The sequence below is a fragment of the Panicum virgatum genome, chromosome 9N, assembly GCF_016808335.1.
Source record: "Panicum virgatum strain AP13 chromosome 9N, P.virgatum_v5, whole genome shotgun sequence".
NCBI classification, from domain to species: Eukaryota; Viridiplantae; Streptophyta; class Magnoliopsida; order Poales; family Poaceae; genus Panicum; species Panicum virgatum.
In genome coordinates, this window is record NC_053153.1 from 75,268,434 (window position 1) to 75,291,158 (window position 22,725).

The following is a 22,725-nucleotide window of genomic DNA, read 5'->3' on the forward strand; positions in this document are numbered from 1 at the left end:
TCTTAACTCCGTGCCACGTTAAAAATATCATACAATGGATAGTCGATGGCTTGACGACTTGACGTACTAGGCGTTCGCAATTGTTCAAATAAAAGGAGGAGAAGAAACACTAATCACGCTCCAGCATATTACTCATTTTTTAATCATATAAGAAGGAGAAGAATGCAGGTTCTTATAATAGTTGTGATTACATAAATAAACAACAAACTCGAACTCTTAACTAAAAATAACATAAGGGAAATTAGGTGACTCCGCCATCGCATGCTTGCTTACTCGTCTTTTATATTCTATATTTTCTATCTCCATTGCTAATAATATATTTTATGTTTTTGGTAGCCAATGTTTTTTAGTAAGAGGAAGGTATGTTTTTGATAATCATAACTAAATTTTTAGTATTGCCGATAAAATTGGTTATCTGCTGACTGCTGGAGCTGCTATTACTGGGCACCAGCTCACTACGAATCAGTCTCACACTTGCACTCAAAGCCCCTTCCGAAACCCCCCCACCCCCGGAGCCCCCACTCTGCTTTGCCAACGCAATTTCGCTCCCAACCCCCGGCGGCCGCCGCGTCCCTTCCCCTTCCTCCCCACGGAGCACGGACCCCCCGATGGCGTCGTCATCAGCGGCGCCGCCGTCACGCCGCTCCGTCTTCGACGCCGCCTACATCCGCTCTGAGTTCTCCGCGGCCGGCATCTCCGCCCACTTCATCCCTCTCATCTGGAAGTACGCCTCTCTACGCCACAATCCTGCCCGTCTCGTTCCCTTTCTCTCCATGTCGCCGTGTTTTTTTTTTGGTTTAACCTAAGGGGCGATTCTCTTTGCGTGCGCAGATACGTGCTTCAGAACCCTAGGTGTGGCGACCTGGACGGCATCCCGTCGCTGCCGGCGAACGCGTACGCGCTCCTCCGGCAGAAGTTCCGCCCGACCACGTCGACGCTAACCGCTGCTGCGGACTCCAAGGACCGCACCACCACTAAACTCCTCATCCGCCTACAGGTGATTTGGTTCGAGTGCGCTACTGGCACAGGGACAAATTGGGGGGAATTAGGGGTGCGGCATGCGAACTTATGCGATCCACTGACATTTCGGGGATTATGCGGAATTGGGGATATTAGTCTCCCTGATTATTTCTCTAGTCATTTTTACATTTGGTCGCAGAGTTAATGTACACCAGCAACTTGTCCTTGGTGATTTTGAGCTTATGGAACTTGTGCTTGTTTCCTTACTCCGTTGCATCCAGATAGGAATGGAATGTCGCACATGCACAATTGATTTTTCCTATGTTTCTGGAAAAATAAACTCTAGTTGTGTTTTATATTGTTCTGCTATGTTTCAGGAAGGCATAATAATATACCTGGAAATACTCCATCCATATAGTTTATGTTTCTCATTGAGAAAATAACCATTATTGTTGTCTTAGATGCAATAGAGCTGATATATGAACAGGGAGCACCAAGATGCAGATATACCCTAGGTACCCTTTTTATCTTGAACTCTGAGCTGGAATGGATCCAACCTGCAGCACCTGAACCATCCAGTTATTTTTTATTTCTAGAGAAGACAAGTATAACTTGCATAGCTTGATCCACTTGTTGAACTGTTGGTTGTGTCACCTATGCCGAATGTTGTGCAGGAACATTTCTTTGCTGTTGCTATCCTCTTTGCACTTTTTGGCTAGATAGTAGGAGGTTCAGGTCATATTCAAAATGAACAATGAGCCGTTGCTATTTCATTCTCTCTGTTCTGAATTTGTGATTTCTACTTTAGTTCCCTTAATAAATCCTGCTGTATCCTTTGTGTTTTCTTTTCCCTTGGAGGCTTTGACTGTGTATTTTTTGTTTTCAGTGATCTTCAAAATAAACTGCTTAAGATATAATGGTTTCATTCTCCCTATAAATACGTGCTACGGCATATATGGTAATTGGTAGCGTCTCCATTATTAGTTAGTCTGTAACTCTATGAGTTCAGCTCCAGCCCATCTTGTTTGGCTATTTTACTCCTTACAGTTGGTAATGTTGCTTGCATTGCATGCTATATATTTTTTTGTTTAACAGTGAAATTATTTTGATGCCTGTGAATTACCTATTTGTCCTTTTCTGTCAGGTTTTGTAATTTCTAACATTGAAGAACACCAGCTTATTGGACTTAAAATTTTGTGGTGTAGAATGGGGAGTCTGTAGAAGCAGTGGTCATGCGATATGACACACGACTGGGGAAGTATGATGGAAAGCCTCGCCCTGGAGGAGTGCGGGCAACTCTTTGTGTGTCCTCACAGGTAAATATGTTTGTTTTTCTGTTAGATGCCAGACACTCTTAAGTCTGGAAAAACATGTTTCCAATGGCTCAAAACCTTTTGCCAGAAGATCTGTTCAGAATTTTATTCTCAAAAGTAATATATTTCTTGGTAAGCTGGCGACTTTCTTGTTAATCGTGTTGATTTTGCTTCCACGTTTCTAAATAGGTTGGGTGCAAGATGGGCTGCAGATTCTGTGCTACTGGAACAATGGGCTTCAAAAGCAATCTGTCTTCTGGAGAAATTGTAGAGCAGTTGGTCCACGCATCCCGCTACTCTCAGATTCGAAATGTTGTTTTCATGGTAATTTTAATTCATGTAGTTTTAAGTTACTTGAAATTTCTATGCAAAAGAAAGAAAATTAATGCCAATTGAATGCAGTGATTATGCATCATTTATCCCTTGGAGCGATATTTCAACTTGATCGTGCTGACCAGATTTAACTGTGTTACTTGGTTTTGTTGTTGATTTTGTGAATAAATAAGCTCACTAAGATTCATGTGCTTTGCTACGGTACACCGAAGTGACTGTGGACCGTTGATCTAATGCAATATTACCTCTTAGGTGGTAATAGTTTTAATATTTATTTTATATATTTTAAGTCAGAAAATGTAGAATTAGAACTACCTTGCATGCAGATTAGTTAAGATCTTAGATTTCTGTTTTTTTCCCACATGAGGTGCCAGCCATAGGAATTAGTTGATGAGATCTCATATTTGTTTCATACCGTGAACAAAAGCAAACGTGAGGTGTGTGGTTGCTTCGAAAAAACATGTTCGTGACAATAACATGTATAAGTGAAAAAATTGACAGAATAAAATATTTTTAGAACCATATTATGTCAGGTGACTATAACTTTTGTAGCATGACAGGTGAACATATGTATCATGACACAATCTAGTGTTACGTTAGGACTTGGTCTAACGTGACTTGCCTGTAACGAATGACTTGAAGAGAGAGATGTATATATGTAGCGTTAGATCCAAGTGTTTATTTTCTATTGTGTGACAAGTGACATAAAGACCGTGCACATGTTATTGCTATTTTTGTGTGAGAGGCGTGCTACATTTTTTCCATGCAGGTACATGCATGATTTAGGTAAACCGCCTGCATGCATGATTAGAAAATGAGATTTAGCCCATTTCCATTATTTTCGGATCTGCATGCATGCATGCAAGATAATTAAGCACATATATTTTTTATGTTTAAGATGGATTTAATCCTTGAAAATTCAATGGCTCAGATTCATTTGAACTCTTACCTCTTAAGAGGTAACTGGAGTACCGTAGCAGTGCCCAAGATTCATAGATTGAAAAACATCTCTTCTTTTCCTAACATGGGTCACATGTCAACCTCACATTAAATGGTATTCCTAATACTGAGCAATATTACCCTGATTTTCTATGTACGTTATGTAGGGGGTGTTTACTTACATAATGCTCGTTTTGCATGTACTACCGCTCTAGGATTGGGACAATATTCCCGCAAGTATTACACTCTGCAAGTATTAGTGAGTTTGCTTGGTTTACAGATTCTGCTGGTAAAATGGTGACATGCTTTTCTTTTGCTGGTGACAATGGCTCTTGTAACTAAAACAGTTATTCCGTTTTACCAATGTTCATGTTTTCTGGCACTTATTAGATTATATGCCTCCTTCCATACGGAAATTAGAAAAGCCGTTTTGCTAATTACTGCAAAATACATAAGCGTGCATTGCTAAATGTTTGTGCATGTTTAAAAGTGTACTACATTCATGAACTTCCTTCCAACTGGGCAGTGTCGTGTAATGATTTGGCTTTTATTCGATGGATGTTTAATAATTTAGTGTCCTTCAGAGACTAGAGAAGTGTACTTTGTATTCTTATTCTGCTGTCCATGCAGGGAATGGGGGAGCCGATGAACAACTATAATGCTTTGGTTGAAGCAATTGGCGTGTTTACTGGATCTCCTTTTCAGCTTTCACCTAAGAGAATTACTGTATCTACTGTAAGCATACCTAAACTAATTACCTATTTGCATGTGAAATCACATTCTTGGGATGATTGTTGAAGTACTATTGTTAGTAGTCAAATCATTTTTATAAACTATGTGCTAATGCCACATGCTGCCTACTATCTAGTGGCTGCTGCCTGCTGGTAAACTTCTGAATGGCCTATTGCATTTCTTCTGTGACAAACCACACAATGGACAATATGTGAAAACACACTTGTTCAATTATGGAAGCATCACTTGGTAAATTGTGTAGTTGACTGGATGTGTATTCTTTGGATGAATCGTTCAATTCCACCTTATTTTTAGTGGGCATCTCTTGTGTTTTAGCGCTGTAGAATTTGAATGCTAACATTTGACGTCATGTTCTTGTAATACCCAATTACTTAAGATTATGTGGTTCCTATGCCTGACATGTTTTTCCCTGATGTTGTTGCTCCTTCTGGATTTGTATTGTAGTTGTAGTATTTCATGGTTTCCATTATGTTGTGTGGTAAGAACTTCTCTATGCTGGTTAACTTGCTCTTCATGTGCGCTCATTTTTCAATGTGTGTTTCTAAAAGTTATTTTAAAGATTGAGCTTTGATTAGAGAAGCTGAAAGGTTTTCTTAATGTTTGGTGCACCTGTAGTAAATTATAGTGTTAATTGTCCTGTTGCATTGTTTATGCAGGTCGGAATCATTCATGCGATCAACAAATTCAAGGATGATCTTCCAAATGTGAATTTAGCTGTGTCACTACATGCTCCTGACCAAGACATACGATGTCAGATAATGCCTGCTGCACGTGCCTTTCCTTTAGAAAAGTTAATGAATGCGCTACAATCCTATCAAAATGAGAGGTGAGATTACAATAATGCCATCTCTTACCAGAGTCAAACATTCGCATAAGGATTTGATTTCTGAACACACTTGCATGTTCATCACAGGGATCAGGCTATCTTTATTGAATACATAATGCTTGATGGAGTTAATGACCAGGAGGAGCACGCGCATCAGCTTGGTAAACTGCTTGAAACGTTTAAAGCGGTGAGATATTGTTACATTGCATTACTTCATTTATCGTGATTACTTTGCTCTAGTTCCTTTTATTCTGGTTACCTTTTTGATTTGCTCAAACGATACACTACGCCTAATCAGGCAGCTTTGCTGTAGTTAACTTGTGATGTTCATTATTCTGCCTATTTTGTATTGCCTCCACTAGTCTTGTTCCATATTTCCCCAATTGTTTACTTTTGATATTTCTTTTTAGTAATTATGTTACCCCAATTGTGTGCTTCAAATCATATTGCTTAGCAAGCGCATAATGCTACAATCATGATTTGTTCCTTTACACTACAGTACTACTTCCATCCAAGTGAATATGGCATCTTTTATTTTAGCATGGTCACCAAATTAGACTTTGACCATTATTTTCTCACATAATATACTGTTTAGGGCTACAGAAACAATATAGTGCAAGAGAAGCTTGATATATGTAATATATGAATTTAGTTTTGCATTTTTTTAAACACTGAACATACCTGTAATTTGACCAAGCATTTGGTCAAAATATTCAAAACTTGAATTTCGCCAAGACATGCACACTCTGTAATTGCATGTGAGCAGTGTTACTTGTATATTCTCTAATCTTTGTGTTTGAGAATGGAATCATGATTATGTTATCTAATCTACAAACAGGTCGTAAATCTGATACCATTCAATCCAATTGGGTCATCAAGCAATTTCAAAACAAGCAGTGACCAGAATGTGAAGAAGTTCCAGAAGGTCCTAAGATGCACCTACGGCATCAGAACCACTGTTCGCCAGCAGATGGGTCAAGACATAGCTGGTGCTTGTGGCCAGTTGGTGGTTAGCCTCCCAGATGAAAGATCAGCTGGTGGTGCAACCCTTCTGTCAGACATTGAAGACCTTCGGCTCTGACATCTTCATTTGTTACTTTTACCATCTCTTCGAATCAGCTCCTCTTACTAATTAGCCTTCATGATATTGTAACTAGTGCTATAGTTCCCGTCAAGCTTTAAAATATGGAGATGTTGGGTTTGGCCATTGTGGTGTTTCCCTTCTGTTCTGGGATGCACAATTTTGCTGCGAACACAGTGGCAAAGACTCCTGCTTTTGTGGATAGGTGGCAGCCGAAACGGTGGGTATTGTAAATGGGACAATGTTATCACAACATTGCCATGATCAGATAATGGTATCTTATCGCCTGACCTGGTATTGTGGATATGTGGCTATTTCCTGTCAGAGTCGATGAAATACTGGTGCTTTTCCTCTTGTCCTTTTTTGGGGTATTGTCAGCGATTCATTTGCCATTACCTGTTGGAATTGACCTTTTGGTTGATGCTTGTTTTGTTGCTCTTGGAATTCTGTGTCGGTGGGGTGGTGTGCTATGGACTAATGGTGGTGGTGAAAGTGGCATGGGCTTGGTGCTGCATGTCAGATCTGCGAAGCTGGCAATTGCTGGAGAGCATGTGTAATCGCTAGGTGCTAAGGTGAGGCATATGAGCTGTGCTGTTCGGTTCTTAGTTTATTCAGGAGTCCAGGAATTGGGTTTGCATTTGTGGCGAGATGCAAGGAGCTGTTCAGACTCCTGAAACTCGTTTGTTAATATTTATTCATTGCAAGTTTGCTAGTGCATGCTGGAGAGATTTCATCACCCTTTCCACGTCTGAAGCTCCTTTTTTTTGCGAAAGCTCTTTATATATATATATATATATATATATATATATATATATATATATATATATATATATATATATATATATATATATATATATCATACCAAACATTGCAGTGCAGGCTGAGTTAAGTGCTTGCTGAAGCAGAACCAAACATTGCAAAATGTCTCTGGACGGTCACGAAGATATTGTTTACTCCAAGTTGGATTAGAAGTCGAATTAGAGTACTTTTATGAAAATCAAAACAGGGCTGTAAAAATGAAAAATCGAATTAGAGGACACACGGACTGAAACGTGCAGTGCAGGCTCCAACTGAGCTGACCCGAACTAATCAACCAACCCCTCCGCCTCCGCGCCTGTCATTTGTCGCGCCCCAGCTCCTCGTGGCGAAACTTGGCGGCGCCCTCTGACCTCTCCTTTTTCCACACCTTTCGATCGGCGGCCGCCTCCCTCCTCCCCCTCCACTCCCATCCCCTTCCCCGAGCAGCCGCCGCCGCCGCCGCCATGGCCATGAAGGGACCCGGCCTCTTCTCCGACATCGGCAAGAAGGCCAAGGGTACCTCCTTCACCTCGCCCTTCTCGACATCATCGTCACCACCTCTCTCCAATAGTCTAATTGGTTTGGGTTTCCCCCGTTTGTGGTTTGGTGATCTGCAGATCTGCTCACGAAGGACTACACCTACGACCAGAAGTTCACCATCTCCACTGTCAGCGCCTCCGGAGTGGTAAGGGGTCCTCCGATCCGATCGCGCTCGTGTGATTCCATGCTGACTGGTTCGTGTTCGCTTGTCCGTGCCCGTGATGCCCGATCTGGTTATGGCTGTGGTTGTGTTCAGCGCCGGGATGTCGTTGTGCGGTACGCACGCTAGTCGCTAAGTGTGTCGTGTTAGGTGTTTGGTACCTTGCTGTTCTGGGGTTCTGTTTTAACAAGTTCATTGGTTGCTTGCGATTTCCTTGGTCGTTGCATCCGTATGTTAGTATGTGAGGGCACCATGTTTGTGATACTTGTTAATTGTGCGCTAGAATGATAGGAAATGTTAATTTGGTCATATCCTTGCAAAGCAATGCAGTTGCTTAGTCTCTCGAGTAAGATCATTGAGCACTCATTGAGTACGGCTCATACTGGAGGAGGCTTTGTAGTTAGCCAGTGTGTTTGAGATGGGGTGTTTAGCTTCCATGGCTACTGGTACATTGGTGGTCTTGATCTCAAGCTATCCTGGTTTGTGAGGTCGTGGGCATTTATCCGAAGTGTCTGAGGAATTTGTTGACTTGCTTGTATGATTCTTTTGTTGCTCATCCCTTATTCTTGCATCGAGTTGTCATATTAGTCCTTCTGCCAGCCATTCTTGTTACAGAAATACTCAAGAAGCTTAGCTGCTTTTCATAAAAAAAACAATGTTGGGATCATTTTTGGTAGACTGGCACTTTCAACATTGATCTAAGGCAACCCTTTCTAGAAGGTTCAATTGTAGAACAAGTGAACAACCTATCACAATTTCTCCTGTTGCTTCTTTCATTTTTTTCACCGTATTGCCATATGTACATGATGTACCTGTGTTCCATTCTTATTTGATAAGTATTTGGATGTTCCACTTGCCAAATTCTCTTCTTCTTCAATATCTGACCAACACAAATACATTTCTAGTGTCACAGTGTTGGTGTTTTGAGCGTTGATACTTGATCCTTGGCAATTGATGTATCCAATTATGGAAATTCAAATTTATGCAGTTACATTTTCTTCCTGCTTTTAAATCTGATTTCATCAGTTACTGTATTGAATGCACGTAGATTTCACAAAATGTCCATTCACAGCTGCAATTAATGCTCTTGTTTTGCACAAGAATATTTTGATCTATGCTGGCGAATTCCTGAACCCTTTTCTTTTCCGGAGATTGCTGAATCATACACTAGTAGTAGTAGTTGGATTCCAGCACCCCATAAGTAACACTGAATATGCCTGTACCAATATGCCATTAAACTCTATAATCAGTCTTATTATAACAACACAATGTTCATTATCTGGATTGAACTATCACAAAAGCTGCCATAATCAGTCTTATTATAACAACACAATGTTCATTATCTGGATTGAACTATCACAAAAGCTGCCTTTACTTGAGCATGATATATTAATTAAAAGTGTAAATTGGTGTGTAATGTAGTTGTGAAATAAATTGTCAATTGGTCGTCAGGAGTACAATCTCCTGATAGACACATTATTGAGCTCATCTTAAATTTGAAAATTAGGAGTAGATGTACATGTACTGTACAGATAATTAGTGCTGACTGCACTGTAATTTCTTGAAACTAGTAAACTACAGAGACACTCTTATATAGATTATTTACATTTTTGATGCATGGGCTCTGATAGTATGTGCTTTTTGCATGGACATGTCATCATTTTGCTTCTTTCAACAACAGTAAACTGATATATTCTTTATATCATTTTCATGTTAGGATTGATAGTAAAACAAATCATGTTGTTAACTGCGATGACAGTGCTAGTGTACTTTCTGCTGCTCGAGCTTTTTCTTTATATGTGCATTAACCCTTTATGAACTTGCTTTTCATGGGTCTTTTTTTTTCAGAGCCTCACTTCCACAGCTGTGAAGAAAGGAGGGCTTTATACTCTTGATGTCAGCTCAGTTTACAAGTACAAGAATACTCTTGTTGACATTAAAGTGGACACTGAATCAAACGTTAGTGACATGAGACACCCAAATTTATGCATTTTTGCCTTGTAGCCTATAGCTAGACATAAATTTGTAGCGCTTTTGTATGATGCCTGCAGATATCTACCACCTTGACTGTGTTGGATGCCCTGCCATCCACAAAACTTGTGACATCTGTGAAGCTGCCTGACTACAATTCTGGAAAGGTACTTCCATTTCATGTGAATTTATGGTTGTTGAATTGAAAGCAGGTCCTTGAGTGTAGGTGTTCTTTGTACCAGGTGGAATTGCAATACTTCCATGAGAATGCAAGTTTTGCTACTGTTGTTGGCACGAAGCCATCACCTGTGGTTGAACTTAATGGGACAGTTGGTGCTCAAGGAGTTTCGTTTGGGGCAGAAGCTGGGTATGATACTGCTACAGGAAAACTTACCAAGTACACTGCTGCAATTGGTGTAACCAAGCCAGACTACCATGCTGCATTCATTCTGTAAGTCCATGGTTCATTGTGATTTGTGTGGCACGAGGTTGCAACACAAGTATTGATACATCACACATGTACAGGGCCGACAAAGGTGACACCATTAAAGTGTCAGGTGTTTATCACCTTGATGAGAAGCGGAAAGCCTCAGCTGTGGCTGAACTAACACGGAGGCTCTCAACAAATGAGAACACACTCACTGTTGGTGGCCTATACAAGATTGATCCTCAGACAGCCGTGAAGGCAAGGCTCAACAACACTGGAATGCTTGCCACGCTTCTTCAGCATGAGCTTAAACCCAAGTCACTCTTGACAATCTCTGGTGAATTCGATACCAAGGCACTGGACAGGCCCCCCAAGTTTGGCTTGGCACTTGCATTGAAGCCCTGATCAGATCATCCCCGGTCGATTGCTGGTGAATTTCGAATTCTTTGGTTGTGTTTGCAAAGCTGTAGCCAATAATTTGTTCCACGGATATGTTCTGTTAACCTGGCAAAGGTTCGACGCTGTGTGGGAAGGATCCGGATGGGTCGTCTACAACATTTTTTACCCATCAGTTTTTGTTGTCGAAAGCATCTGTAGACGTATGCCGGTTGGTTCTTTAGCTTAGGCTCTCCGACACAATGCCACTGAGTACTGAGGAGCCGCCACGGTAATGTTTTGCATGCACAAACTACATGTGATTTTGTGCGGTGCTGATTGATTTACCGCATAATTTTTGGGGGCTCATTTTTCGTTTGTATGCTGATGCTGTGTTTTTGTTACTGATCTTGGATTTTTTTTTTGGGTAGTGGATTTCTGGACAATTAATTCAGGTGTGGTAATTGTTGGTAACTTGGTACAACTAACGTGTGAGTACACGTTGTACGCCTACATGCTAATTCTGAATGATGGGCACTGTTCGCCTACACAACCTACCGGCTAAAGAGCTAAACCGTAGGTGACTGATTGTTTAGCATTTACCGTTTAGGCTAACACTGATGATGATGGGAGAGTGTCGTGTCGTCGTTTGCGTGGGAGCGTCGTTGCCTTCACAGAGCAGGGAGTATGGTCACCCTACTGAAAGTTGGAAGTCATCTCTTTGCGACTGAGCTTTAGTCAATGTGGAGTTCTGGACGTACCTTTGGGAATTCGAATTAATATAGGAGTATATATACATATGCTTCGAAGCTTTTTCTACCAGTTTCGCCATTGCGGAGTTCTTTGTGGATACTGCTAAGTAGATTGTGAGCAGATGCTATTTTACCTTCAGTCATCGATGTTAAAGGTACAAGATTGGCTAGCGGGGGGCCGCTAGCCGACCGAAGACACCTCTCTACTGTTTATCTTCTTCCTTTAGCTTCTCATTCTTTTCTCATTCTTCTTTTTCTTCTCCACACAACAGGCACCCCACCGCCACCCGTGGCCGGCGGCGACTCGCCGCCGCGCCGCTTCGCCCGCAACCCGCCCCCGCCGGCCTCCCCACCACCGAACCTCCACTCGTTGCCGGAGCTCGCCCTCGCCCCGACCCTGCCCAACCGTCATCCCCCACCGCCCGGCCGGCGGCGCCCCCGCCGCCCCGCACCCGCCACCTCCACCGGGCCGGCCACCCGGCCCTGGCCTCCCTCTATAGCCGGGGAACTCCGACAAACCCAGCAACCCCAAAACAAGAAGGCCGCCGCGGACCGCCCCGCCCACCTCCCGTCTAGACCGCTTCACCCGCCCTCCACTTCGCCGGTGGCTGGAGGTTGAAGACGATGGCCCTCCACTGCAAGTATTAAGACTGTTCGTTGCTATGTCTAGTAGCGCTCGCGCGCCAACTAAGAAAACTGAACCGAGCGTGATAGGCCGACTAGCCACGCTCTCATGTGCCCTTTATGCTCCTGGGCTTCTTCGGCGTACCGTCTTCGATGTTGAGGCGAGACCGCGACTGCGACAAAAACCGAATCTTCAGCAGTCGTATACGGTGAGGAGGTCGCTAGTGCACGCGGGCAGCACAGCCACTGAGGTAAAGCCAAAACGCCCGACCACAGGAATTCGAAGCTGCGCATCTCGATCGGCTGCAGTAGCTTTCACGTTCCATTCTTTTTATTCGGCTACTGGGCTTGGATGGCGACTTCGTCGAGCCACATGGCCACCAGCAACAACACAGCGTGTCGCGGCCGCCCATCCTACCATACCTCCAGACCACGGCGTGGCGCAGTCGGGCCCCTCCCCCTGCATTTGCTCCCCATCTCCATTCGGATCCTCCCGCAGCCATGCTCGCGCATCGCAGTCGCGGCTGGCCCTACGGCCACCGCAAGGGGGCCAGCCGCCAGCGACACCAAGAGTGCTGGAGCACCCCACCCCACCTCCTCCCGTCCTCTGTGCCTCTCCAGCGTCAGCCTCCACAGACCAGAGACCACAGCCGCGCGTGAAGAATCTGATTCCGGTGCCCCGGCCCAGCCAGCCAACGCCCTCTTCGACTCACCCGACGCCGCGCCGGGAGCGGCCACCGCGCCGGCGCCCGCGCAAATCCGGAGCGGGCGCCCCCTCTACGGCTCTACCTCCGGCGATGCGCCGCTCCCCGCGCTCGTGACGCATGGCCTCGCTCTCCGCTCCTCCCACGCTCCCGCGGGCTTCGCCGGTGGTGGTTGGCGCGGCGAGGGGGAGGAGGGCCGCGGTGCGGGTGCGCACTGCCGCCGCGGCGTTGGGCGGGGGGTGCGGCGGCGGCGGCGGCGGCGGAATGGAGAAGGACCCCGGGGACGGCCCGCGCAGCACAGGTAATTCGTCCCGTGCTCGGCTGGGGTCAATGTCGTACTGAAGCTGGCATCGGGAAGATTCTGGAGGCAGATGTGTCGGCCTCGGGCTGGGCCTGGTGGCTGTAGCTTTGAGGTTATCCCCCCTTGCTCCTGCTGCTTCACTAGTCATCACTCATCAGCCACTGCCGATAGTACGCTAAGGATGAATGACGTAGGCGTACATAACACGAAGCTGTCGAGATCAAGGACATGTTTGGTGAAATGCCATGCTATTGATGGACTGCAAGTAAATGTTTGTGGAACTGAAACTCGAGCTGAGTCAATTGGACAATTGACAGCGATGTGCTTAGACCTTCTATATCTCGCACTAGAGGCTTGTATCGCCACTCTGACATCTCACGTTCTGTTTTGCTCATTTTGGTAATCAGTCCTGGTTGCTGGGAGGGTTGTTATTAATGTCATGGTAGAGAAGGTGAAGTTTTGCTTGATGATTCTGTTAAGTTTTCACTCAGAACATCTTAATGGTACTGTATGGCTGAGTAGCAATCCGACCCACAATGTGATGAGGTTTACTTACCTTAGGGGTTAATTTCTAACCACATGGGAGTGTGGTGGTCTTGAATATGCTTGAAGTTTGATGATTCCATGGCACAAGTCTTACGATTCGGAGGTAAAAGCTAAATAAAAAGTTGTTTAGTTTACATAGCTCATAATGGCAGGAAGAAGATGAAGGATAATAATAGGTAGAAAAGCAACCAAAGTACTTTGATTAATGTGTTATTTATAGGATCATGGATAATTCTCCATATGAGAATGTTTAATTTTCACAATCTCCTGTAAAACAGAATTCCTGATTTGTAAATATTACACTTGCTCGAAAGGGAACCATCATAAAAAATATATGCCATGGCTATGTTTATATAGGTTTATACTGCTTTGTACTGTTTTGCAAATGGATTTGATCAAGAGGAACAGAGCTGCACTAACCATTTACTGATATCCATCATCAGTGAAGGAGAAGCCCGTAATGTCAAACATTGGGAAATCAACTAATATTCTATGGCATAATTGCCCGATTGAACAATCAGATAGACAGATGTTGCTGGGACAAAAAGGCTGTGTTGTATGGATCACAGGACTCAGTGGTTCAGGTATGCTTTCAGTGGATTTTTGCCTTGATATTCATGCTGGTGGTAGTAATTTTGGCCTTGGTCAGGTTTCTATGAGGGTATTTCCTGTTTTTTTTTAATCAGAAATAGTTTTTGTATGCTATTGTTGCCATAAGTTTTGAAGCTAATTTGGTTGCTAAATGGTCATGCAGGTTTAGAGTTTTTTTTCACAGTTATCTTAACTGGCCATATTTCCTTTCCATCTGATATGGTTATGTTGAACTACAATAGGCTTCAGATTTGAACATGTATATAATATAAATAGTTCTTCCATAGGCTTCCTACATGAGTTAAATTCGTATATTAGTTTGATGTCTGCTCTACAGGCAGCAGAATGCTGGAATCTTGATTACCATTAATTACTCAGCATGTAATGTTGCCCTGTTGGCACATGAATTTTTCATTGGCTGGCATGCTTGTTAGTCAATATCTCCACAATAAGTGCCAAATCTGGTGTGCTTTGCAAGTTTGTGTATTTGCATCAGTACAGGAAGAAGTTCTGCCCTCTCACTCTGATGATGCTTCTACTAGGTTCATTTTGAAATCTATTTTCATTATCATTTAGCACTTCCCTCTGCTACAGAGTGATTGATTGATTGTGTTAACACATTGCCTGATGATTTTATTATCAATGTTGTTCATACAGACTGTTCTTTCTTCTCTCTTGCATGCTATTCTAAGTTAGTTCCTGAGCATCATTCCTGCCATTACATTCATATTTCAGCTTATTTTTGCTAGCATGAACCAAAGCTTGTGTTTTCTTCATTCTCGTGTATCTACAAAAATATACAACACAGAAAATTAGCACAAGGAAGCCATCATGACAACCTACCATCTTTTTATGTGTCAGGAAAAAGTACTCTTGCTTGTGCATTGAGTCGGGAGTTGCATTACAGAGGCCACCTCACGTATGTCCTTGATGGTGACAACCTCAGACATGGCCTAAATCGAGATTTAAGCTTCAAGGCAGAAGACCGTGCAGAAAATATACGAAGAGTTGGTAAGTTCTGAAGAAAAGAAGGTGGTCCACTAGAAACTCTTTCACTATAGCTAAATCTTTCATGCAGGAGAAGTGGCAAAGCTTTTTGCGGATGCTGGTATCATATGCATTGCTAGCTTGATATCTCCATACAGGAGAGACCGTGATGCATGCCGTGCTCTACTTCCGGATTCTAAATTTATTGAAGTATGCTTACTTATGATTCTCTTAACTCTTTGTTAGCGATAATCATCTGTCTAACTACATGCAAATTCTATAGGTATTTATGGATTTGCCCCTACAAATTTGTGAAGCTCGTGATCCTAAAGGTCTGTACAAGCTTGCACGCACAGGAAAGATTAAAGGTACAAGTGGCTGCGGTACTAGTTAAAGGTCAACCAATACAGCTTAGCTACTAAAATATGTGTGTATCTTGCTTCAATCATTGCCTTTTGGAAAACAGGTTTCACTGGAATTGATGATCCATACGAACCACCAGTGAATGGTGAGGTGAGCCTAATGAGCGTGCCTTACTTCCCTCATGGTTGCACCTTACAATTTCATACAGTAACTGAAAGTATGAAATAGATATAGAGACATCATTGTTGGTGGTCTTTCCTGACGTCATTATGCTGGGACTACGACTGTTTAGTACACAGAAGCTTTTCCTTTCTATGCTCTTATAGTCTTATGCTTTATCACTAAGATAACTGAGATAGAGAGCTACTAGCATTTCCTCTTATTCCTATTGCTTTCCATGCTCCAGTGACCCTTATCAGTAAAGAACTGGCAAATTGTAACAATTTTAAAATTAAACAATAATTTGCGTTTCCATATGATAATGTGCATAATGGACTACTTAAAGATGATGACATGAGCCCTGATTGATATTTAGCAATGAGTTGAGTTGATATAATGTGGGAATGATATGCATACTGCTGAATTTGATAAGCAGCTTTAGAAATGGGAGCAATATTTTCTTATGTTTTGAGATATGTTTTTCCTTGTTAACTTGAGTTGCCTGTTTCGTTAATAAACAATTTAGCTTTGGTCATCGTTAAGCAATCAACCTAGCCCTTGACTTCCATTGCCCACATAAGTGCAAATTTAGCCACTGTTTAAAAAAACTGATTGGTCTTTGTCACTTTGTGTGTTCTTATGCAGATAGTAATCAAGATGAAAGATGGGGAATGCCCTTCGCCAAAAGCAATGGCCAGGCAAGTTCTGTGCTACCTTGAAGAGAACGGATATTTGCAAGCTTAGCCACATAAGTGTGAAGATTGATCTGATTCTTTTGTGTCCATTACTCGTGGACACAAGCATGATCCATTGATCGAGAATAAAAGGCATCCACACGAAGCAAGCAATAGAGGTGCAGTTCATTCAGAGACAGATTCTGATTCATTCGTTTTATTGTCGAGGCTATTTGTTCTATCTTTAGTGTATTGTGCTTGTATCTGCATCAGCAATTCAGCACACGTTGGTTTAACTCGCGTTGACCTTGTGCGCGAAGGCTGGTGGGTGTTCTGTGTTTGCGAGTTGTGTTTTTGAGAGGAACTTTGCGAGTTGTGTTGGTAATGTAGTATTTGATATAGAAAGTAAGTGCAGATAAATTATCCAAATTGTAGACCAGTCGTTTCCGCTTGGAATAAAAGTCAGGAAAGTTGTAAAACCTTCCGTAGAGTTCATACCTTGTGTTGTCTCCTCAGCTGTTGCAGGTTCTCAGTAAATGGGAACGGGCTTACAAACATTTCCACAGAAAAGCTGTTATCTTACTAATCTCATTTCTCAGATAAATATGGTCACCACTTCTCAGTGACTGTTATATTCATATCTCCATCGATCTTGTTGGTCTTTTTTTGTCCCTGCAAGAGCACGCATTTTCTAATCTTCGCCGCCCTGATATCACCATCCAGTATCGTAATCATGATCATCCGAACATGCACGTACTGCACTGACAGTGGGAGCCGCAAAGCAGTTGGAAATGATCGCCTGACATCAGGTGCCCGTGCCAATACGGCCGACCGGCACCTTATCCTTGTCTCTGACCGATCGAGCTTCAAGCAACGACGCATCCCATTGGGCAGAGCTGCAAATCTTTTCCACAGAGCGTCGGCAGTTCGGCAGTATGATGACCTGAGAAGCTGCAACTGGTCAGTGGGCTCCCCCTCAGCACTCACTCGATACGCCGACTTTCTTCTACTGCTTCCTGTCGCCTTCGAGGCTACTCTGAACTTCCAGGTTCTGACCACTTTTCTCCAAAGAAAAATTAAAATTAAGTCGTGAAATTGGGTGACGGTGAGGTTAGGGCAGACCTCACATTACAGTAAGTCCATGCGCAGCCAAAGTTACCTAACCAACAACACAACTACACAAGGAAACACAGGAAGAGGATTGCCTGAACTCCGAAGTCCAGCCTTGTTCCTCCTCCCTTTGAATTCCCCGTCACACGGCGGCCAGCATGTGCCTTCACTCACGGCAGTAGAACGCGGGGGAAGCTCAGCTCGCCCAGGGTCAACTGGCACGAGCGAGCTGTTCTTGGCCGTCGATCACTGCCCGTCTCACCTTTCGGAGCGTCGTGTTTTTTTTTATCCGGTCCAAGTCGCTGCAGGACAAAACAAAACAGAACAGAACGGGGGAATAGATCAAATCGGTTGACCTAGCCTAACATTTTTTTTCTCTCCTCTTTTTTTCGCTCCATCCGCACTAACTGGCGCTTAATCAAATCGAGCACGCACCTGAGCTGACATCGCGCGTGCCGCGCAGCGAACAAAATAATCCGGACGCCGATCACGCCAGGTTAGGTGTACGATGGAATAAAATTTAGCAGCTGAACAACAGAGACACGGAGAGGAACTCCATGCGAGCTGGCACTGTGCCATGAACCTGACAAATCACACCCATCACCATAATTAACGTTAGCAATCCATTCCCTGGCGTGTGGCTTCGGTCAACAGACGTGACGATTTGACATTGTTATCTCGTTCCGGTGAGGTCAATTCCAAGAGATTTGGCAGGCGGTTTCGGGCAGTGGCTCGCGGCCGGCCTCGGCCTGACCGACCGATCGATCAGACCCATGCTTGCGCGCTCGGGTCTGGTGAGCTCCACTCGACTTGGACTCCGCCAGTTCGCCGGCGGCCGCACGGCTGTGCGGCGACCGATGCTACGCCTCTCCCCTGAAAAGGCCTCCCGGTCGGGGCGTTTCCACTTGCGCTCGGCTCGCTCCCTCAGCCGGTTCCGTTGATTCTGACCCCTGGGTCTGGGTGCCGTGTGCCCGGCGCGGAGCCGCTCCCGTCCAACGCCGGCCTCTACCGAACTTAACCGTCGCATGCATCCAATTCCAACCCAACTCCAGGCCGATCTAACCGCGGGCTTTTATTTAAGTGACTAAACTTATATTTTAGCTATTTTGCTCGAAATTCCATCTCCGGCAGAGTTCCTACTTGGTTGACTAAAATAAGGGGGTGACTAAATTTTCTCTCCCACCCCATCAATTTGGTCACCCTCTACTCAGGCTACTAAAAGTAGAACCCACTATTTTTTAGTCTATTTAGTCGGTACTGCTGGAGTAGAGACTATATTTTAAATGACTAAACTTAAAAAAATGAATGACTAAATTATATTTGAGTTTTAATTACTCAAATTTAGTTGCTCTATTGAAGTTGCTTTTACGTGCGCGAAGCGCGGCCGAATTCAGCGGCGCGCGGGCAACCGCACGGGATGCCGACGGGGCCGGAACTCCTCGCCCGCACGGATCCGCCGGCGGCGGCCGATTTGTATGGGTGGTGGGAGGAGAAGACGGCGGCGGGCGGGCCCGCCCAATCAGCGAACTGAGAAGTGAAGCCGGCCCGTGGCGCTTCTGCGTCGTAGAGTGTCTGTCAGCTGGCTAAGCTTCTCTTAATAATCAAATCATCAGGTCTTAATCGCCCGCTGCGTTTTTGTTTCGTAGAGTGTCCGTGAACTGCGACAAAACCAGTTCGTGTTTAGTGTAAGAGCGTTTGCAAACCTAAACACAAGCAAGAAGCAATTATTTCTGTGCATACGTGTACGGCTTGTCAGTGTCATTGGGTGCACATATGTGCACCGTACCTACACTACATGCACGCAAATGAACATTTCACGGTTTGTTTTGACTTTCGAGAGAGAGGATATACAGTACTTGTGTTGTCCCTCCTATTTTATCTTTCGTGCAAATTTTATGAAGAGGATCACTACTCACTAGAGCAATGCTCGATAAAATAAAACACTAATAAGAGATGTATATTACATCGATAAAACAAAATTCGATTTGCTTAACGAAATAACTCGTCATCGGAAGCAAGCAGGGACTTGGAAGGGGGGGAAGAAAACTAATTATTCGCCTCCTCCAGGCAGATCGCTAATAATCGAGTTGGGGGGTGGGGCGGCGTCGCTGTTGCATCGGCAAATCCAGGCATCCACGCGCGCATCATGGCGCGAGACCCCCGCAGGATCCTTGCCTCCTTGGCGATGCCGCCGCGGCGCGCACATGACCTGAGCACCAGCTGCCGCGGTGTGGACGCGCTCCAGGGATTTCGGCCACTACCGGGAGACATGGGCAAGCAACACCGCCCATGCACGCGCGCGCGCGCACGCCTTTGCGTTGCTTCCTGCACCTAGACGACCTGCTAGTACCCATCGTGCTCTATCTGAGCTTCCAGCCATCAATGTGCAGGCCAGCACCAGCCGCTACTCCCTGCGCAGTAGCGGTGTAGCGCGCGGCTCCTCACGCCGCCGCCGCCGATCCGCGCGTCCGGTCGAGAAGGAGGCGCGGTTGATTCGGCGAGGCGTTCCTGATTGGATCGAGCTGACCCAAGGGTAGAAGCAAGAGCGCAGACCATCAATACGATCCTGTGCGTCACCCATCTCGCGCGGCGCGGGCGGTCTCGTCTTCCCCCACGGCACTCCTCCTCGCCACGCGGCGCGACAGGCGCCCGGCGCCCGGCGCCCGGCGCCATACATGGTCATGCCCGTGGTGTGGCGTACGGGGCGGTGCGCGGATGCGTGCGGTTGTCCTCCGCAGGTGCTCTAGCAGTCGCTTGTCCCGAGCGCTGCAAGCGCGCGACGGACGGCAGGTCCACTTGCCGCACGCCGCACCGTGTAGCAGGTTCATGCTTAATTTTTTTCCTTTATGTTTTATTTTCCATTCAATTAGTTTTTCTTTATCATAGTAACATTTAACATTTGTACTCATATGTGCACAATCTATATACATAAGGTTTCTAATAGAATTCTAATCCAAGTTATAAAAAAATTATATGTATAATTTATATCGATCCTAAAAATTGTGCTACAAAATTATTTTGTAACAAGTTAAGAGGAAGAAGTTATACGTACAAATTGAATGTTGTTTAGAAGTTGTATGTATAAGTTTTATATGTCACGAAAGTTATGCTAAAATCATAATCCGTAACAAAATGTATAAGGAGTTATGTATGAAAATTATATACATAAATTATCATATTCTAGTCCGGACTTGAAAGCAAAGAAAACGAGAAATAATGGACTGACGAAGCGAAGGAGAACTACCAATTGGATATACTTGCAGTATAACTGTGAGTCGTATCATCATTTTTTTATGGAATAACTGTATGACCTTGAAAAGCATGCACATGCTTGTATAACTGTATGTCCGAAGGAATTAAGCAATGACGTCAGGGATCAGTTACACTGATCGCACGGTGGACCCGCGGCAGCGGAGGTCCGTCGTCTCGCCTCGCCAGTGGAGACGAGTGACGGAACGGGGTCAAAAAGGCAGACCGGCGGCTGGCCGGTAGCCGTAGCGACTGTGTTTGGTTTGAAGCACCCAGCAGCGTCCCCAACACCCCCATGCGCGCGGAGAGAGAGAAAAAAAATGAGGAATGAGCAGTACTCACTTCTGGCTGTGATGAGTGAATTGTCAACCGTGCGGTGTGATCGTGTGCTTAGTCTTTTGTTGCAGGTACACGGGCGTCGAGTGTCGACGGTGAGCTGCCGTAGAGGTGCTGTGGCCGATGGACCGTGCGGTGAACGGCGGTGAAGGGCAGCCGGGACCGGAGCTCGGGCCGGGCGGCAGCTGTGGCGTCCACTCCTGTATCGAGGGCGCAAGCACCGGTGGATGACGGGTTTCTTGGTTTGCGCCACAAAACCAAGCTGGCGGACGGCGGTTGAAGACGCCAAGTCGTGGAGGCACGGGCGTCGGTCTCGGGACTGGCGGAGGTGACGGGCGTCGACGGCGTCTAGGGGCCTCGCTGCGGGCGAGGAGGTGACGGGCGTCGGGCGTCGTCTAGGGCCGTTAGAAGGCCAAGGCGGGAACGGCGTCCAGGGCCACGTCGTGGAGGCGGGAATCTTCCCGCGCGTGGAGTTTTGGCAGTTTTCTCAAAACCGGCCACCTCACCGGGTTTCGCGGACCCCTCAAAACCGCGGATCAGATCTGCATCGACGTGGTGGCATCGCGGAGAAGGCTTCGAGTCGAAGAAAGAAACTCCGCCGTCGGATGAGATCTTGTACCCTTTCCGGTTTTGCCCCTACGGGCGTTTTAGTGTTCGAGTCAGGGTGGAGGACATTTTTGGGAAGGGACCGGTCTGACCGGTCGGCCCCGAGATGGTATAAATACCTCTCACCTGCCCCCTTGGACAGGTGAGCCTCCAAGCCACGAGTCCTTTTCTGTTTTTCCTTGCTCCTCTCTCTGTTCTAGGGTTAAGCCAAGGTCTCCATGGAAAACGTGGTCTAGATTATAGCTAGATCCACCAATTTGAGAGGGTGGATGAATGGGTGGAGGTCTAGCTCTTGTATAGGTGAATTCCTCTGTAAATCATGTTGAATTTGAATGAAATTGAGGAACCTTTTGAGCAGCTCTCTTGTGTTCCCGTTCATCTTTTGTTCATGGATTGATTTCCTCTCTTTTGGTGGTTTTTGAGATTAAAGCTTTCTCTTGGTGGGTTTAGGAACTTCGTGATTTGCATCTCAACCATCTAGCCTAGAGCTAAACCCCCGAGAATCACGAGTCCCTCGGATTGAGGTTTTTGGAGTTTTTGGAAAACCCTCTTTTACCTCTTTCCCTCACGAAATTCTTGTGATCCCTTGCGTTTTGGGTTGATTCCTTTTGTGGAGAGGTTCGTCTCTATCCCAGGAACCTCCCTGCAAATTTTGAGACCATTTGGTGATGATTTGAACGAGTAATCTTGAAATCACCTCGAGTTCGCGGGCTGGAATTCCGTTCTGGGCAGAAGCGGTCTAAACGGTCGCAGAAACCGGTCTGACCGGTCTGGAATTTCAAATCCAGCCTGACCGGTCTGACCGCCCAGAGCGAGCGGTCTGACCTGTCCCTGACTGCTAGATCTGCAATTTTTCTGGATCGCTTCCGTGCTTTCTCTCGCTAGTTCCTAGGGGTGATTTGTGTTGGTTTAACTCTTCTATAGCTACTCCACACCTCATCTAGGTTTTGAGGATTTGTGATGATTTTCGAAATATAAGCCGACGGATCGATTTCGAAAGAAATTTTGATCGGCTCTCATTCACCCTCTCTGATCGCCAGCTTCGGTCCCTCGAGATCACAGGGCCCAAGACCATTTCTCCCCGTCGATCCGTTTGAACGTAACTAACCAGCAGCGGGGCGCGGGAACCCCACCTCCGCTAGGCCGCAAGCTACCCCGCCCGCCCGGCAGCGAGAGCAGCAGCAGCCGAGGAAGCCGGTAGCCTCTCTCGCTCTATAAATAGATGAGGGCATGCACGGTGCAATCAA

The 22,725-nt window shown here is 45.3% G+C and overlaps 3 protein-coding genes across 4 annotated transcripts; all 3 read left to right on the forward strand.

Moving 5' to 3' along the window:
* Positions 1 to 448: 448 nt before the first annotated feature.
* Positions 449 to 6,541, forward strand: LOC120690703 (dual-specificity RNA methyltransferase RlmN-like). Its single transcript, XM_039973466.1, has 8 exons — positions 449 to 724; positions 832 to 997; positions 2,166 to 2,276; positions 2,463 to 2,597; positions 4,176 to 4,280; positions 4,955 to 5,124; positions 5,212 to 5,311; positions 5,963 to 6,541. Exons 1-8 carry the CDS (start codon positions 609 to 611, stop codon positions 6,203 to 6,205), a joined length of 1,146 nt encoding a protein of 381 aa, XP_039829400.1. The 5' UTR covers positions 449 to 608; the 3' UTR covers positions 6,206 to 6,541.
* Positions 6,542 to 7,287: 746 nt separating this feature from the next.
* LOC120690562 (mitochondrial outer membrane protein porin 5-like) lies at positions 7,288 to 10,891 on the forward strand. The gene is made up of 6 exons (XM_039973257.1): positions 7,288 to 7,519; positions 7,621 to 7,688; positions 9,552 to 9,662; positions 9,755 to 9,841; positions 9,917 to 10,125; positions 10,200 to 10,891. Exons 1-6 carry the CDS (start codon positions 7,468 to 7,470, stop codon positions 10,504 to 10,506), a joined length of 834 nt encoding a protein of 277 aa, XP_039829191.1. The 5' UTR covers positions 7,288 to 7,467; the 3' UTR covers positions 10,507 to 10,891.
* Positions 10,892 to 12,374: 1,483 nt separating this feature from the next.
* Positions 12,375 to 16,674, forward strand: LOC120690705 (adenylyl-sulfate kinase 3-like). Of its 2 annotated transcripts, none has more exons than XM_039973467.1 (7): positions 12,375 to 12,857; positions 13,847 to 13,987; positions 14,856 to 15,005; positions 15,073 to 15,191; positions 15,265 to 15,349; positions 15,448 to 15,494; positions 16,149 to 16,674. In XM_039973467.1, the coding sequence occupies exons 1-7, from the start codon at positions 12,677 to 12,679 to the stop codon at positions 16,245 to 16,247; spliced, it is 822 nt and encodes a 273-aa protein (XP_039829401.1). In that variant the 5' UTR covers positions 12,375 to 12,676; the 3' UTR covers positions 16,248 to 16,674. The 2 variants fall into 2 exon arrangements, with proteins under 2 accessions (XP_039829401.1, XP_039829402.1); XM_039973468.1 differs by having other exon boundaries at positions 12,784 to 12,969.
* The last annotated feature ends 6,051 nt before the right edge of the window (positions 16,675 to 22,725 follow it).